Source organism: Macrotis lagotis, chromosome 1 (assembly GCF_037893015.1).
Source record: "Macrotis lagotis isolate mMagLag1 chromosome 1, bilby.v1.9.chrom.fasta, whole genome shotgun sequence".
In the NCBI taxonomy this organism is placed as follows: Eukaryota; Metazoa; Chordata; class Mammalia; order Peramelemorphia; family Peramelidae; genus Macrotis; species Macrotis lagotis.
In genome coordinates this window covers 276,506,115-276,524,657 of record NC_133658.1, presented here as the reverse complement: position 1 = coordinate 276,524,657, position 18,543 = coordinate 276,506,115, and the positions used below count along the sequence as shown (strand labels likewise).

At 36.6% G+C, this 18,543-nt stretch overlaps 1 protein-coding gene across 8 annotated transcripts in view; it reads left to right on the top strand.

Annotated features, from left to right (window-relative positions):
- Window positions 1-18,543, top strand: part of EHMT1 (euchromatic histone lysine methyltransferase 1) — a 281,275-nt gene that overhangs the window by 117,997 nt on the left and 144,735 nt on the right. For 7 of the 8 annotated variants that reach the window (XM_074210543.1, XM_074210547.1, XM_074210544.1 and 4 more), the window contains one exon: window positions 12,021-12,580. In XM_074210543.1, coding sequence (XP_074066644.1) covers window positions 12,021-12,580 — 560 coding nt within the window. Of the gene's footprint in view, window positions 1-12,020; window positions 12,581-13,232; window positions 13,391-18,543 lie in introns of those variants that run through there. The other variant, XM_074210548.1, reaches the window with a different exon arrangement.

The window sequence follows — 18,543 nt, the reverse complement described above, 5'->3', positions numbered from 1 at the left end:
TTTACATTCTGATATAATTTTTAAAACTGAAATATTCAATTATTAATGTTGACTATAATCAAATGGTAGCATAATAATAACATTCCAAAGCCAATAAGTGATTTATTATTTGCTACTTTAATGTAGATTTTTTTCATTTCTCTATTGTTGTCACAGAAGTGATAAGAAGGTAATATCTAATGAATTCATTTGTTTGTGACAGCTGAAGCAAAGAGAATTCAGAGTATTCACAGAGATGAAACCTTGGTCTTTTTTTTTTTTTTTTTTTGCTGTGAGTTTGGGTAGGATTTAAATGTTTTTAAATTATGGTATAAAATTTATGCTCATTAGGTATATAATTTATGCTTATTAAAATGACACATGCACAGAAACTTCCAAGCAATACTTTTTCCCTTTTGTATTATTCTAAGGGAACACTCCAATATCCTTGCCAAGAAATCTATTTGTACAAGTATGGTCTACAGGACCACGAAGAGTCAGAAACAACAGAATGAACAGTAGTTTAGTTAGAGTTCTGGGCCTGGAGTCAAGAAGACCTTTAGTTCAAATTTAACCTTAGACACTATCTTTGTGACCCTAGGCAAGTCACTTAATCTTTATTTGCCTTAATTCAGTGAATGAGACAGTAAACCAGTTCAATATATTTGCCAAGAAAGCACCTTGGACAGATTTTCCACGGGATTTCATAAAGTTGAACTTGACTGAAAACAACAAGGGAACACAGATAAGATTAAGCATTTTCTCAGAGGCTTATATTTTAAGAAAGCAGTCCTTGATGTAGAAACTACATTTAGTCAAGTAAGCAGCTTGTCTACAAATTAATAGCTTCAGGTATTGTCCAGAGCACCTAGAAGATATTTGATTGTTCCAGAGTCACATATTCAATATTTATGTGTCAGCAGTACTTGAACTCAAGTCTTCCTGTCTGTGACGCAAGCTATCTAACCAGTACCACTATGAAGCTTCTCCTATTAGAAAAATGTTAACAGAAATCTTCTCCCCTGCTAGTCCCCCCCCCCCCCCCAACCCAGAAGGATTCAGTTTCCCAAATTTTTATGTAGAATGTTTATAGTGCTGGGATTTTGAAGATGAAAGATACAAGATCCTTAAAGTATTTATGATTTCTTCATTGTACACATTGCTTTCACTGATCCATTCTGTCTTTCAAGCAGTTGATTTCATTAGCTGTGTTTGAAAAAAAAAATCATTCTTGTGACTGATACTCTGTTAAGGCATCTAGAGTAACATTCAGTTTTTGCCTTCACAGTTTAGAAATCAAGTTATTAAGCATTTATTAAGTGCCTGTTATGTGCTAAACACTGAAGATACAATGCAAAACAAAAGAGTCAGTTCTCTTGAAGACCTCTTGGTTGAATGAGGGAATCAACCTGTGCAAGTTGAAAAAAAATACCTCAGTTGAAAGACACTAAAATTAAGAACATAGAAAGATTTCTATTAGAATGTAGGGTTTTGTATGGCATGTGAAGAAAATAGAAAGCTAAGAGAAGAAACCCAGGAGTTGTTAGAGGTAGTGTCTTTTGCTAGAGTAGAACGGAGGCAGTTAACAGTTTGTTGTAAAATGTTTATTTGAATGAAGACTTATACCAGGATGATGACAGTATAAGAAGTGGTGAACCAGGTTGGTGAAGGACACTATGTCTGTCTATGCTTTATAAAAATTAGTTGAAGGAACTAGCATGGGTTGTCTAGCATGGTGAAAAGAGGACTAAGGAAAGAATCACACTATTTTGCACAAAATAGTATCTTTGATATTAGAGATTTAAGTTGTTCTGTTTGGGCCCTGAAGGCAAGTCCAAGAATACTAGTTAGAGGTAGAAACTTAATTTGGGCTTGATGACTGGAATAACAAATGGAACTGGCCTTTAGTGGAATGGATTGTCTTCTGAGTCTGTGAGTTCTTTCTTAATGGAAATAATCCAGCAGAGATTGAATAACACTTGTGAATGTTGTACTGTCTGCAGATGCATACTTTTATCATAATATTTAAAATTTTCTTCTAAGTATAAATGAGTTGTATTTTGTTGACAGTTTTTTGAATTTAAGGATGTGACTAATTTTGAATATTCCTTTTAAGACAGATTTTATTTTTGAGTTTTACAATTTTTCCCCTATTCTTGCTTCCCTCCTCCCACCCCCCACAGAAGGTAATCTGTTAATCTTTGCATTGTTTCCATGGTATACCTTGATCTAAGTTGAATGTGATGAGAGAGAAATCATATCCTTAAGGAAGAAAAATTAAGTATAAGAAATAGAAAAATTACATAATGAGATAACCATTTTTCCCCCTGAAATTGAAGGTCTTTGGTCTTTGTTCAAACTCCACAATTCTTTCTCTGGATACAGATGGTATTCTCCATTGCAGATAGCCTGAAATTGTCCCTGATTGTTGCACTGATAGAAGGAGCAAGTCCTTAAAAGTTGATCACCACCCTATGTTGCTGTTAGGGTATACAGTGTTTTTCTGGTTCTGCTCATCTCGCCCAGCATCAGTTTATACAAATCCTTCCATGCTTTCCTGAATTCCCATCCCTCCTGGTTTCTAATAGAATAATAGTGTTCCATCACCTACATATACCACAGTTTGTTAAGCCATTCCCCAATTGAAGGTCATTCACTTAATTTCCAATTCTTTGCCACCACAAACAGGGCTGCTATGAATATTTTTGTACAAGTGATGTTTTTACCCTATTCATCTTCTCTTCAGGATATAGACCCAGTAGTGGTTTTGTTATATCAAAGGGTATGCACATTTTTGTTGCCCTTTGTGCGTAATTCCAAATTGCTCCTCAGAAAGGTTGGATGAATTCACAGCTCCACCAAAATTAGATTAAGAGTCCCAGATTTCCCACCTCCCTTCCAACATTGATCATTGTCTTTTCTGGTCTTATTGGCCAGTCTGAGAAGTATGAGGTGGTACCTCAGGGATGAATTAATTTGCATTTCTCTAATAAGTAGTAATAAGTATGGATCACTTTGATTTCCCCAGCTGTAAATTGACTTTGCATATCCTTTCACCATTTGTCAATTGGGGAATGACTTGTTTTTTTTTTTTTGAAAATTTGACTCAGTTCTCTGTATATTTTAGAAATGAGTCCTTTGTCAGAAATACTAGTTGCAAAGATTGTTTCCCAGTTTACTACATTTTTTCTGATCTTGGTTATAGTGGTTTTGTCTGTGCAAAACCCTTTTAATGTAATCAAAATTTTCTAGTTTGTTTTCAATAATGTTCTCCATCTCTTCCTTGGTCATAAACTACTTCCCTTTCCATAGACTAAGTAAGACTAAGTCTGATGAGAAGAAGATTCAGGTGGTTCTAACCACCTCCTTTCTTCCCCTCTAATGCAATAGATCTTTTGTACCTCTTAATGCAATGCGATTTACCTTGTGATTTACCTGATTCAATCTCCTCCATCCTCCTGCCTCATTAATGTCTCCCCTTTTAAGAAGATATTCACAGAAAAGTCATGAGTGTCCATCACTTCTGGTTAATAGAGTTACAATTCTTGAGAGTTATTAGAGTCTTTCTCCCAGGTAGAGATATATAGCCAGTTTCATCTTATTGGATAGCAGTCTCACGAATAAGTCATGAGTGTCTATCTCTTCTGGTTAATTTAAGCACATTCTCTCTAATGGAGTTACAATCTCAAGAGTTATGACACTCTTTTTTCCCACTTTGAGATATAGCTGGTTTCATCTTATTGGATAGCAGTTTCTCCCTCTCCCCCCCTCCCCCTTTTAACCTTTTCATGTGTCTCTTGAGCCTCCTGTTTGATTTTCTTTTTAGCTCTGGTCTTTTCATCAGGAATTGTTGGGAGTCTCCCATTTCATAAAATGTCCATCTTTTTCCCTGGAAGAGAAGGCCTAGCTTTGCCAGGTAGTGGATTTTTGGCTACCCTCCAAATTCCCTTGCTCTTCGGAATATCTCATTCCAGGCTCTTCTATCCCTTAATGTTGATGCAGCCAGGTCCTGTGTAATCCTTACTGTGGCTCCTTGGTATCTAAATTGTTTCTTTCTGGCTTCTTGCAGAACTTTCTCTTGTATATGATAGTTTTGGAATTTGGCCACAACATTCTTTAGTGTTTTCATTTTAGGATCTCTTTCCAGAGGCAATCGAGGTCTTCTTTCAATACAGTTTTGCCCTCTGGTTCCATGATACCAGGGCAGTTTTCCATCATTAAATCCTGTAATGTTAAGTCCAAGCTTTTTGTCTCTTCAGTGTTTTCAGGAAGATCTATATTTCTTAGGTTGTCCCTTCTCAATTGGTTCTCAAATTCAGTTTTACTGATGAGGTATTTTAAATTTTCTTCTATTTGTTTCTATTTTTTGGTTTTGTTTAACAGGCTCTTTTTGCCACATGAAGTTATTAGTTTCTGCAGATGCCATTCTTTTTTTTAGATAGGAATTTTCTTCATTTACCTTTTGCAACTCCTTTTCCAATTGGTGTATTCTATTTATGAAAGAGTTTTCCATTTGACCAGTTGAGGTTTTGAGACAATTGTTTTCTTTTTGGCATTTGCCCAATTGTATTTTTCAATGATTTGTTTTCTTGTTGGAAGGTGTTAATTGTCTCTTTCAAATCTTCCAATTGATTTTTAGACTCCCTGATTTCCTCAAGGAAGTCTTTTTCTGCTGGAGATCATATCATATTCTCCACAGAGGTTCTACGTCTCTCCAAGTTAGATTCTTTTCCTTCTATGAATTTTTCTATTAGCCCTCCTTTTTCTGTCCTTTCTTCATTTTACTAAGACCTTATGTTGGCAAGGGTCTGGTTCACAGTGGTTTGGTGTTGAGATCCACAGAGACTTTATTTACTGGGCTTAGTAACTCCAAGTTGGCTGTCCAGAAGACTGTGTTGGTTGCTTTTTCTGGAGTGACCATAATTTGAGGCCCTCTCCCTTAACTTGGAGTTGTGGTTGAAGCTGTTGAGTATTTTTATCTTTGATCCATGGTGGATTTTGCCCTAGGGCGAGGTAATTGCTCTCCCTGTTCATAGCTGAGGGAGGCATTCTGCTCACATGTCTGGGGTAGAGGTGGGCTGTAATTGTGTTTGTTCTGGGAAGAGGCTTCACCTGAAATGAAGTCCTGGAACTCTCCAGCTATGCCAGCAAGCTCCAGACCTTCAGTGCCACAGCCTTTGCTCACTAGTTGGCTGATTAGGCTTGCCCTGCTTTTAGGCTTTCAGGCTCTAGTTTGCTCCGCTGATCAGGCTAGTCGAGCTCTCAGACTCTCACCTACCCCATCTCTGATCAGACGGGTTGCATTTTCAGTCTCAGGATCTTGGCCGCCTCATTGATCAGGCTAGTTGAGCTCTCAGGCTCTGATCCTATTCTGTGCTCCCAGTAGAGTCAGCCCTCCTCCCAGCTCACCCACCGATCCCGGAGGACAAACCTTGAAGTAGATCTCCTTCTCCTACTTTATCTTTCTGGGTTTTGTTGATCGGATTTCTGTTAAGAGGTTTGTTTCATATTATTTTTGAGGGAAGATCAGGAGGTTAGCACTGTGCCTGTCTTCTCTGCCACCATCTTGGCCCTATGTATTCTTTCATTACTATTTTGCTTTCTGGTTCCATGATATCAGGGCAGTTTTCCATCTCTAAATCTTGTAATATTAAGTCCAGGCCTTTTTTCTCTGCAGTGTTTTCAGGAAGTCCTATAATTCTCAGGTTGTCCCTTCTTGAAGGTCAGTGTTTTTGTTGATGAGGTATTTTACATTTTCTTCTATTTTTTTTGATCTTTTGGTTTTGTTTAACAGAATCTTTTTGTCTCATGAAGTCATTAGTGTCTACACATTTCATTTTTTTTTTTTTTAGAGAGGAATTTTCTGTATTCATCTTTTGTATCACCTTTTTCAGTTGGTCAGTTCTGTTTTTGGAAGGTGTTTTCCATTTGCCCAAGTGTAGTTTTGAGAGAATTATTTTCTTTTTGCATTTGCCCAATTGAGCATCTGGGAATTATTCTCATTTTGTATTTGTCCAATTGTATTTTCCAAGGACTTGTTTTCTTGTTGTGAGATGCTAATTTTCTCTTGAGTTTCATTTCCCAACTTTTCTTTCCTTTTTTTTTTAGCACTTTAGCCTTTTTTTAATTTTTTTTTTAGGTTTTTTGCAAGGCAAATGGGGTTAAGTGGCTTGCCCAAGGCCACACAGCTAGGTAATTATTAAGTGTTTGAGACCAAATTTGAACCCAGGTACTCCTGACTCCAGGGTCGGTGCTTTATTCACTGCGCCACTTAGCTGCCCCCTTCCCAACTTTTCCAATTGATTTTTATACTCCTTCCCTATTTCTACAAGGAAGTATTTCTGGGCTGGAGACCAATTCATATTCTCCTCAGAAGTGCTAGATCTCTCTGTATTGGCATCTATTTCTTCTGAGCATTTCTCCATTGGTCCCCTTTTTGCTGTTTTTTCCCCTTCATTTTTCTAGGATCTTTTCCTAGGCTCTCAGAGGTTTGCTTTTGAAAACCCTAGAGGCTTTGTTCACTTGGCTTAGTAATTCCAAGTGCTGGCCAGTAGGGGGTACTGGTTGCTTTCTCTGTCATGGTTGAAGCCCTCTCCCAATTATGGAGGGAGTGAGGGAGAAGGTGAGGAGTGTGTGAAGAGGGTTAGCAGGGTTTGAGTTGACCTTGAATGATGGGCTGGAAGCCAGTCTCTCTTTCAGCTGAGTGTGCTCTAAAGTCCACATCTGAGCCTGCAGGTGGGGTATGGCTGGGTTGGCTACCATTTGTTCCTGGAAGAATCCTCAGCTCCATTCTCCACTGACCAGATGTGCAGACCTTCTCTCCCCCTGGCCAAGCACTCTGTACTAAAGTTGGATCTTGGCCCCACCTCTCACTAAAGACTCTGTGGCTAATGCTGGTCTTCTGACTTTCTCCCTCTGCTGTCCCTGTGCTGACCCTCTGGTTCACAGAAGATCCCTTTAGACAGACCTTGTTGTTAGATGTTCTTTTCCTAGCTTCTTTTTCTGGGTTTTGTCAATCGAGTTTCTGTTAAGAGGTTTTTTTGTATTACTTTTGAGGGGACACCAGGAGCATTTAACACGGTGCCTGTCTTCTCTCCACCATCTTGGCCTGAAAGTGATTTTTAAATGTTTTTTTCTTAATATGATTAATTATTTTCCTAATGTTGAATTGTCTTTGTATCTCTAGCATAGTCAATCAGTAAACATTTATTAAATGCCTACTATGTTCCATGAATTGTGCTGTGTACTAGGGATATAATAAGAGGCAAAAGACAATCCTTGTCCTCCCAACTCTCAGTCAAATAAGTGACACAATATGTAAACAGCTTTGTAGAAACAGAATAGATGTAGGATAAATATGAAATAATCAACAGAGGGAAGGCATTACATTTAAGAGAGATGGGGAATAAATTCCATTAAAAAATAGGGTTTTAGCTGGAACTTGAAGAAAACAGGGAATCTGGAGGTGGAAATGAGGAGGAAGAATATTCTAGACTTGGGGAATAGCCAGAGAAAATTTCCAAAGTCAAGAGATGGAGTTTGTAATTCCTGTAGCAAGAAGGAGGCCAGTGTCAATGAATCAGAATATTAGTCTGGGAGTAATGTGTAAGAAGATTGAATGGGATACTTGGTGTTGAATTTTGACTACCAAACTTTTGATTTCTTGTGTGTTTCTGAGGCAATGGAAGCCACTGGAATTTGGGTCAGGTTGTAAAATGGTCCAGCCTGCTCTTGAGGTAAGTCACTTTGGTAGTTCAACAAAGACTGGAATTGAGTAAAGAGTAGACTTGGGGCAGGCTAACCAGATTTTGCAAAGGTAAAATTGACACTCCTTGACAAACAGATTTGAAGTGTGCGAGTGTGAAATAGTGATAAGTCCATAATAACACTTAAGTTGCAAGCTTTGAGGGTGTGGGAAGATGATGTTGCTCTCTAAAGTAATAGAGAAGTTCGGAGGTGGATAGAGTTTAGGGGGAAAGTTATTGAGTATAGGTTTGGTTATTTTGAATTTAAGATATCTATCTATTGGACATGGAGTAGCTAAGTGGAATTGCTTGGCTTAGAGTTATGAAGAGTATAAATCTGAATTTAGACAGTAGCTTTATGACTCTTGACAAATCATTTAATCCTGTTTACTTCAGTTTTCTCATATGTAAAAGAAAATGGAGAAAGAAATGACAAAGTACTCTGGTGTTTTTGTCAAGAAAACCCTAAATAAATATGTTTATAAAGAGTTGGACATGACTAAAACAACAGGACAACATTGGACATCCAATTTGAGATGTTGGGAAGACAATTGGTCATGATTGGAGGTCATCAGAGAGATTAGGAAAGAAAAATTAACATTAAAGTGAAGTAGGGTAGAGGGAGAGGAGAAGAAGGCTTCAGCTTCACCCAGTTGGACACCTAAGGAAAGAGGATGTGACCCAATTGAGAATCCAGCAAAAAGAGTGAGAAAGAGCAATTTGAAAGGTGGGAAGAGAACTTGAAGAGAGTGGTACCCTCAAAATCTAGAGATAATCAATATGAAGAGTCTATAGATTCAACTTTATCTTCATGAATAAATTTTTAGATATTTTACCATAGTCTTACTGACAAAATTTTCTTTAAAATATTTGAATTGATAGTTGTTAATGATAGTTGTTATTCATTGGTTTAGGAATTAGAACTTTTTTCTTACATTAGACTTTGGTAAGGTATTTTCTTGATTTCTCAGAATAATTTATGTAGTCTATAACCATTAATTTGCTCCTTAAAAGTTTGATAGAAGATATGTTCTAGGAATTTCTTTTTAGTTGTAAGTTGGATTAATTGTCCACAAGGGTTCCTTTGAACTCAACAATTTTTTAGGTTTTTGGGTTTTTTTTGCAAGGCTAATGAGGTTAAGTGGCTTGCCCCAGGCCACACAGTGTGCAGATTTGAACTCAGGTACTCTATGTGCAAATTTGAACTCGGGTACTCCTGACTCCAGGGCCGGTGCTCTATCCACTGCACCACTAAAATGCCCCCATAATTATGTTTTTCTTAAAAACAAATATGCAAAATAAAATCTTTCACTTGCAGTATTGCTGAATAGACCAAAACTTCATATCATATTTTATCTTTTCATTGGTTATGCTGGGTCTCCTTTTTTAAATGATCTTGAAAGACTTGAAAGACTTGTTGGATTAGAAGTGAAAGTGGCAGCTGTAGGTGTGTATAATAATAATGATACAGGTCCTTTGATTTTTCTTTTCTGTGCTGTTTACATTGAAGGAGGACTTGGGCAAATTTTTCTCTAGCTCTTATTCTAGAATAGGAAAAATAAAGACAACACTTAACAACTAATCCCAATGGATTGATAAGAAAGCTCCTGATATCCAGAGTTTCCAGGGACTGAGGGCAACTCTGCTATCTCCTTGTATAATAGAAAAATGAAAGGAATCCCTTCCCTCAATTTTTCAACATGGTTACTGATGAAGAGGGGGAGAGCCTTAGGGACTTCAGGAGAGAGATTATTTCATTAGGGATAAGGGAACCTTGGCTGACACTAACTTTTAACTTGAGGCCCAGCCTTTGAAAGCAATTTCATTCTCTAATGAGAATAGGAATGTTTCTGTTAGCCACTGTTGGCGGTTTACTCTGCTATATTTTGAAGAAGGGAAGTAAAAGGCTTGGATTAGATTTATGACAGATTAATTCTTACCAATAAATGACCACTTAGATCAGAGTTTTAAAACCTGTACTTGATTGATAAGCCCTTGGGGTTTGGTAGAAGAATGTATTAGCTAGAAGAATGTATTAGCATTTGCTGGGACATTTCAAAAGTAGTGTTTGATTTTTGATAGGTAAATAACTGAATTGTCCAACATTTACATGTTGTTTGCCACCCCCTACCCCCACTCCTGTGATTCATTTTTGTAAGTCTGTGATGTCAAATTCAAATAGAAAGAGATAAGATGAGCTAGCTAAACCATATATATATGGCTTCCCAGGGGTTTAATATTTCCTTAGAAAACCACAGATTAGCAGAATCCATGTTGTTTTGTATTTGTTTTTTGTTTTGTTAAATATTTTCTAGTTATATTTTAATCTGTTTGGGGCTACATTAGGGAGTGCTGGGCTGCAATATACCTGTTTGTCATTTTTGCTATAGGGAGATGTGGACTATGGATTCCCTTTTTCTGATGCAATTAGCGATCTACTTTTTATTTGTCTGGGAGTACAAAGAATGTCTGGGATCACACATTGCTGGTTTGTCTGAGAAATAGAATTTGAACTCAGGAGTTTCCTGACTCCAGGAGCAACACTGTCTATTATTATTATTATTATTATTATTATTATTATTATTATTATTATTATTATTATTATTATTATTATCATTAGGCAAGGCAATGGGGTTAAGTGGCTTGCCCAAGGCTACATAGGTAATTACTGAGTGCCTGAGGCTGGATTTGAACTCAGGTACTCCTGACCCCAGGATTGGTGTTCTATCCACTGAGCCACCTAACTGCCCCTTGTCTCTCATTATTTAAGAATAATACTTCTAAATGCTTCTTTTCTTTTATTTCCAAATTACACCTCATCTTCATCTTATAACTTGGTGTCTTTTTTCCAAGTAGAATCAAATGACCTTGTCAGAATTAAAAAGTACAAATATTGCCACTGATAGAATATATATTGAACTTTTTATTCACTGTATTTTGGACAAAGAACAATAAAAAAAGAGAATTTTGGTAAAGTTATACAACCTCTAAGAGAATTTTGGTAAAGTTATACAACCTCTGTCCTAAAATTTGGGGCTCTGATGTTTATTTTTTTTCTTTTTCTTTTTCTTTATTTTTTAGGTTTTTGCTAGGCAATGGGGTTAAGTGGCTTGCCCAAGGCCACACAGCTAGGTGTCTGAGACCGGATTTGAACCCAGGTACTCCTGACTCCAGGGCCGGTGCTCTATCTGCTGTGCCACCTAGCTGCCCTACTTATTTTTAAAATAGTAAGAATTATTATTCAGACTGTCCTTAATATGAATTGCTGGTTATGCTCTGAAACAAATTTTGTTTTGTTCTCCTTTAGCATATAGTAAATGGTACATTTATAAATATTTTTTACTAAACATACATGCTATTAACTCAATCTTTCCTCATTGCTTACTACATAATGAAGTTTTTTTTTTACTTGGAACAATGAAAACTTTTGCTTTCCATTTTCCCAAATAACCGGGACTTTGTTTTTCAGGTAGATATTTTCATTATTTTACTTTTTACTAAATATTCCTATTAGTTAATAAAATCTACATAAAACTATTTTTGGAACATTGATATACTTTTAATTAAGTTAATAAGACCAGAAATATTTTCTTTAAAATGTACACTTTATTTTTATTTTCCCCCAAATTTTCCTGAAGCTTTAGCCTTATTAATTGACTATAAAATTTCTTAACCAATGTATTTGAAATTTAAAAAGTTATGTATGAAAATATGAACACCTCTCGTGTGGACTGTAGAATTTAAAGTGAGTATTTTTTGCCAAGCAGCTTAAATTTGGTAATATTTGGTGCCAATTCTGCTATAGTCTAGGAAGTTGGTCTTAGGCAGAGCACAAAATTAGGGAAAGGGAGGACCTTCAATTTACACCTGACCCCTTTACCTAGTCCCATAATTTTTGGGGGTCAATCTAAGAAAATTCCTGAGCTTCAGTTATGTTACATGGAAAATATAGATACTAGTATTGTATTGGCTACCTGACTATTCTTCCAGTGTCAAATGGGATCAAATGAGGGAATATTTTAGAAACTGAAAAGTGTTATATAAATTAAAAATAGGTACTGTAGGATAATAAAAAGAGTCAGAAGAGCTAGGTTTTAGTTTTCTCTTGTGAAATGTGATAGCTGATCTTGTTAAATTCTGATTTCTTCTTTTGTAAAATGGTGGTATTAAATAGAAAAATGAATTTCCCATCTCACATAATTGTTGCAAGGAAATCTCTTTGTAAACCTTTAAAATCACTACATATAATTGTGAACTGCTAAACCATGTTTGACTTCTTGTGGCCTCTTTCCGCAGGGGGTAATGCCATGGCTGCTGATGAAAGTTCAACAGAAAAGCAAGGAGGGGAACCTCAAATGGCAACGGATGGTGAAACAAATGGTTCTTGTGAAAGAAATGAAGCCAATAGTCATCCCAATCCAGCTAAACACACTCAGGACAATACAAAAGCCAGCCCACAGGAACCTGCTAATAAACTAACCAGAATAGCTGAAAATGGAATTTCTGAAAGAGATAGTGACTTTGGGAAACAAAACCATGTGAAAGCTAGTGATTTCACCCAGACTTCTCTCACAGGAAGTAATGGCTATATCTTAACCAAACAGACATTACCAGAACAGCCCATAAGGACTACCAGCACTTTGGCTTCTTCTCTTCCTGGCCATGCTGCAAAAACACTTCCTGGAGGATCCAACAAGGGAAGAACGCTAAGCTCATTTCCTCATGTACAGGCTACAACACCTACCAAGCTAGGTGAAGGGAGTAAAGATCTAGATCATAAAAAACCTGGCACTACAAATCCTGATGTTAAAGTTCACAGAGCTCGGAAGACTATGCCTAAGTCCATCCCCAGCTTGGTAATATACTCCCTGCTGTATTGTTTGTCTCTTGAATGTGTTATTTTTGATTATTGACCAGAAGGGTGTGGGTTGAGAAGATGAAAAGGGCTATTTCACTTTGTTTTTTCCGTTTGACTTATGAAATTAAAAGGTTTATTTTTATATGTCAGATAATCATGGTCAGATCATTGATATACTTTCTTTTTCAGGGTTGTTGGATGACCAGTTCTCCTCTTTTTTGTGCCCAGGGCTCCAGAAAAAAAGCTTATCAAAATATAGTGCTTCAGGAGTGAGTGAAAGACTTATTTAGGAAAATTACAGAGGATTCTGAGTCTTTTGATACTTATAGCTAAATCCTTTCTTTTTTAATAATGCCTGGAAGTGTGCATTAATTCAATATTTGAAGGAAAAGTTGTAGAAGAGGATGAGGGAGAGAAGAAAAAAAAGGAAGAAGATCTTTTAAAAGTATATTAGCAGCCTTGGCTTCCCACTTAATATTCAGTTAAACATTCAGATAGAGCTATAGTTTTCATTTTGGGGCAGAAATCCACCTTCTTATAGTATATATTCATGCTGTGCAATTGCTGGTTCCATAAAAATCTTAATTCTGCTTTGGGAGTGTGAAACATAAAGAAGGGGCAGATCATTGGACTATGTTTTGCCTTAACAGGATGAAAAGAACCTAATTCCCACTTCATGTTGCAGAAAAAAAGTTGTGTTTGTTACTGGAATACCTCTTTGGGCCCTGATATTTTTGGGGAAGTGACATCTTGGGAAATTTGCAAAAGAAAGGTCAGAAGGAGGAGGAACGAGAAAACAGGTCATAAGGTACAATAGCAGACTGATTTTTTCCTTGCTAGTGGAGGATAAGAAATGTGTTAGAAACAACTACCTTTGGCCCTATTAATTTCAAAAATACAGTTCATATGTGAGAAGTGCTAGATTAAGAGATGGGGAAATTGGGTTCTATTCCTAGTTCTGACTGAATGCTCAAGTGATCCAGACTTATGAAAATACTAAAGTTGTTTTAGATTTCCTGTTCTATCCTTTGATCTGTTGTTGTTTTGCTAGGCATTGGGGTTAAGTGACTTGTCCAAAGTCACATAGCTAGGTATTTATTAAGTGTCTGAGATCAAATTTGAGCTCAGGTCCTCCTGACTCCATGACTTGTATTTTATTCACTGCTCTACCTAGTTGGGTTTCTTTAGTTCCTTGTCTCTACCAAATCCAGAGGCAGTAGTGACTCAAAACAGCTATAATAATCAGTCAAGTATTTATTAGCCTCTGCTTTGGGCCTTTCTTAAGTTTGAGGACATAAATTCAGTGAATGACACAATTTTTCCTTCTGAGGAACTTACATTCTCATGGATCGAGACAAGAATACATATAGACAAATATCAAACAGAAAGGATAAATAGCAATAAGTTCAAAATAATTTAATAGGGAGAATGCTAACAGTTGAGGGAATCATACTTGCCTTCAGGTAAGGTTCCCACCTTAACATCAATTGAGACTTGTAGAAGAATCAATGAATTTAAGAGTAAGAAATTGCCCCCAGGTCGTCTGGACAGATAGTATAGTTAGGGAGAGAAGGGAGAGGTATAAGGATGGTAGAGAGAGTAACATAATACTGCTTGAAAGGTGGGCTAAAGCCAGGTTTGAAGGATTTTTAAAACTGAACACATCAGACTATTTGATTATGGAGATATCTATTAATTGAGCAAGGTAGTGATGTAGTCAGATCAAAGCTTAAGGAAAATCATTTTGACAGCAGTGTGTAATGGATAGAAGTGGGGAAAGACTTCAGGTAGGAATACCAGGTAAGAGGTTATTGTAATAAGGTGAAATATGATGAGGACTTGAATTAAGATGGTAGTATATGAGTAGAGAGAAAGAATCTTAATGCAAGAGATATTGAGACAGAAATGGGAACAGTTTTTAGCTGATTTTTAGGATGAGTGAGAATGAGAAATTTAGGGTAATGCCATGTTTATGAACCAGAGAGACTGGTAAGAATGATGGTGCCTTAGAAATAGAGATGTTCTGGAGAGTAGTGGTTATTTTGGCAGGGGAAAGATAATGACTTTTGTTTTGGATTTGCTGAATTTGAGATTTCTTTGGCACATCCAGTTGAAATGTTCAAGAGGCAATTGGTTATGTGAGATTGAAATTGAGAATTTGAGGTTTGATATAGAGCAATAGGAGGCAATGGGAATGATAGGCCATGAAAATTGGAATCCAAGAGTGTTGTCTGTTTGACGCAACACTAAGAGCTTGTGAGCTGAATAATGAAATGGCAGTGGAGACTGAGAAACAATGGCTAAATAGGTAGAAGGAAAATGAAGAGAAAATAGTTTCGTGAAAGTAGTCCAGAGAAGAGAGAGTATCCAGGAAGATAGGGTGATTAGCATTGGCAGATATAGTAGATAACGAGAAAAGATAAGCACTGAAAAAAGGCCATCAGTTTTGGCAACTAAATGATTATTGAAAATTTTGGAGCTAATAGTTTTAGTCAGTGTACTGTCTCAAAAGAAAAGAGGAAGTAAAGACATGAAGTGTAGTCAGTTTTTTCTAGGAGTTTGCCTGAAGAAGGGGAGCAAGATTTAGGTTGATGATTTGAATAGGGATAATAGGATCTAGTGAAATATTTTTTAAAAGATGGTGGAGATGAACTTATTTTAAGTCATTTGGGAAGAAATCTGTAGTTAGAGATTGACAATTATAAAAGTTGGAATTAAGGGCACACAAACAGTGACCAACCTTGGCAAGGTTAAGGGCTATCTCATTGTCAGAGACTGGAACAGGAAGAGAGACTAGGGAATGATATCAGTGGGTCTTAGGGAAGTAGAGGTAGCTCATTTCAGTAATTAATTGTCAGAATTCTCAGTTAAAATGGGGGGAAGAAGTGTTTTAAAAGTTTGAGGAGGGAAGTTTGCAAAAAAAAATCTATTTTTTTTTATTTTTTTAGTTTTTTGCAAGGCAGATGGGGTTAAGTGGCTTGCCCAAGGCCACACAGCTAGGTAATTATTAAGTGTCTGAGACCGGATTTGAACCCAGGTACTCCTGACTCCAAGGCCGGTGCTTTATCCACTACGCCACCTAGCGGCCCCTATTTTTTTTGCAAGGCAAATGGGGTTAAGTGGCTTGCCCAAGGCTACACAGCTAGGTAATCATTAAGTGTCTGAGGCCGGATTTGAACTTAGTCATTCCTGATTCCAGGACCTGTGCTCTATCCACTATGCCACCTAGCCGCCCAGCAAAAAACATTTTTGAGGTGTAAGGTAATCAATTAGGGGAAAATAACACTTGTCTTGCTATGGTGAGGTTGTTTGAAGTTGTGTCTTTTAAATTTATAATGTACCTAGTCTACAGAGTTGTGACTTCATTTGGTTATTTTTCAGAAACAGATGAGTGCAGATGAAGGAAGTAGACTGTGAAAGTAATCCAAGAATGAAGTTTTTAAAGGAACAATAGTGGTAAGACAGAGGGGTTATGGATTCCAGCATAAAAGACAAAAAAAAAGGGTAGTTTTATTGACAAAGAGTAAGGTCAAGATTAGAGAAGGAGGAAAATAAAATCAGATCAGAGGCAGTAGTATGAGATAGTTAAATTTGTGTGAGAAAGTACTGAGAAGTGGAGAGTTTAAAGGTTTCCAAGGGGTAAGAAATAAAATTTAGGGTTCAAACAGTGAATGAATTCATAAAAGAGACTCAAGACTCAAAGACATGAGGGGTACTTAAGTCTTATTAAGCAGTTGCAAGGTTATGAATGCAGACTGATCTTTGGAAAATAAGCAGCAAATGGGGGATATTCTGTGACTTATATGGGGAAACAGGACTTGGGTATATGTGCTGGAAGGGATGGGATGGGGGGGGTCAGTGCAAACACAGTTTAATGGATCATCTCAGAATGCTCAAGGATAATTAGCTCATTTTGAGTCACAGTGACTCTTTGGGTAATACCTGTTATCGCAGTATTTTTTGTTGTCCTCTAACCTCTTACCTTTTGTCTGTTTGGAATCCTTTGGGAGGCAAGTTCAGTGCCCTACCTAATTGACAATATTTGAGTACCCAGGAAAGTTTTTATCAACCCAAAGTCTTGTACAAGATGGTGAACTTTCCTAGAGATGATGCAAAGACAGTTTTTCTATAACAAATATTTCTTAGAATATACAAAGTTAGCATAGAAAGGTACAAATTTAACTATTTGCTTTATTCCTAGTATTTCCTCTATCGCAAAGATGATTTTAGGATGAAAGGTGGATAGGGAAAGGTTAAAGATTATAGCTAGAGGAATATTGGAGATTTCAATTGGGGAAGTGAAACACTTGTTGGTAATGTTGAATTTTAGTGTATAATCATCTTTATGTATTACTCAAGTGGAGTAGGTCGTAGATTTTAAGTCCTCTAGTACAATGTTGGAAGTTCAGGAGGAGAGGAAAATGATAAGCCAGGTACAGATCTTTGTTAGAAAAGAGGGAGAATTATTGGGGCAGGGGGTGTTCTATAAAATAGTTGCTATACTCAAGATTGGATGGAATATTTTGATAATGTGAAATTTGAAGGAGGAGAAGTTGAGGAATAATGGTGGCAAAGAAAGAGTCTGGAAATAGCTGTATGGAAAAAATTTTCTTCTTCTGGACTATTGTATAATGGATTGTGGGTGATAGAATAGCCAGTGATATAGAGGGGGATGAGGGATATAGTGTCAAAGAATGTGTTAGAAGAAGGTTTGGGATGAAGGTAGGTTTTTTTACTATGAAATTGAAATTTCAGTAGGCATAGTATGGAACATTGATAAGATAGGGTTGAAGAAAAGAGTTGTAATAAAAATATAATAAATAATTTTTTACATAATATTTATATATTTATGTCATTGGTTAATAATATATTTCTTTGTACTATAAATATCAATATAAAGAAATATAAAAAATAAAAGTTGTGGTTTGGGATAGTTTAATTTTCTCCTTTTGCATCTGGTGATTAATTTATACCAAGGTAGAGAGAGAAGCAACTTAGAGAAATTGTTGGATGTAGGAATAGTAAAGGATGGTAGGTAAAATTAAAGATTTTAGTTTCCAGGGGATATTGTTGCTTAATCTGCTTATTCTGTTTAGGGTTTTCAGTGTTGCGGAGGACATTGGTTCTGTACCTGTTCCTTACTGCTACTGTTCCCCTCAGGGATGGCAGGGCAAAATTTTGCACCATCTCCCGAATGGTACCAAAGAGATTTTTTTAAAAGCTCATATCTGACCATGTGTTATCCCTACTACTCGGTCATCTTCAATGACTTCTTAGTACCTGTAGAGTCAAATATACACTCCTTTTTAGTTTTAAAAGTCCTTTACCATCCAGTCCCAGTCTGTCTTTCTAAACTCATAAATTTTCTCCAGATTTTAAATTTGTTCCTCACACACTACCCATTTTTATCCTCAGTTTTGCATTGTTCCCCTTGCCTGGCATGCACCCCTTCCTCTTCTGTGCCTCATAGAATTCCTCTCTTTTTTTAGTACTGAACTCATGACACCACCTTCTACCTGAAATGTTTTGTGATTCTCAATGGTGCCAGTGCCTTGCCTTTCAAACTGCCTTGGTTTTTATATTTATCCTTGATGCATTGCAAACACACATATACATATTCTTACATCTCCTTGTTTTTTCACTTTCAAATGAAAATTCTATATGAATAGTGTTTGTTTAATTCATTTTATTTATATCCTCAGAACCTAGCACAGTGCCTGGCACATATGTGTAAGTGCTGTATACTTATTGATTAATAGATTTACCATAATCAATTGTTACTAGTTTTCTACCTGATTCTTTACCTTGTAATTTATAGCAACAAATTCAAAATCATAGGTGTAGCAATCATTGGTTCTTGTGGTTAGTTACTGCCTTCATATTGTAATAAAACTGTACTCATAAAAAGTTTCTGATAGTTTTCCCCATTATTATTTTTATTTATTTTGTTCTTTTTCCATT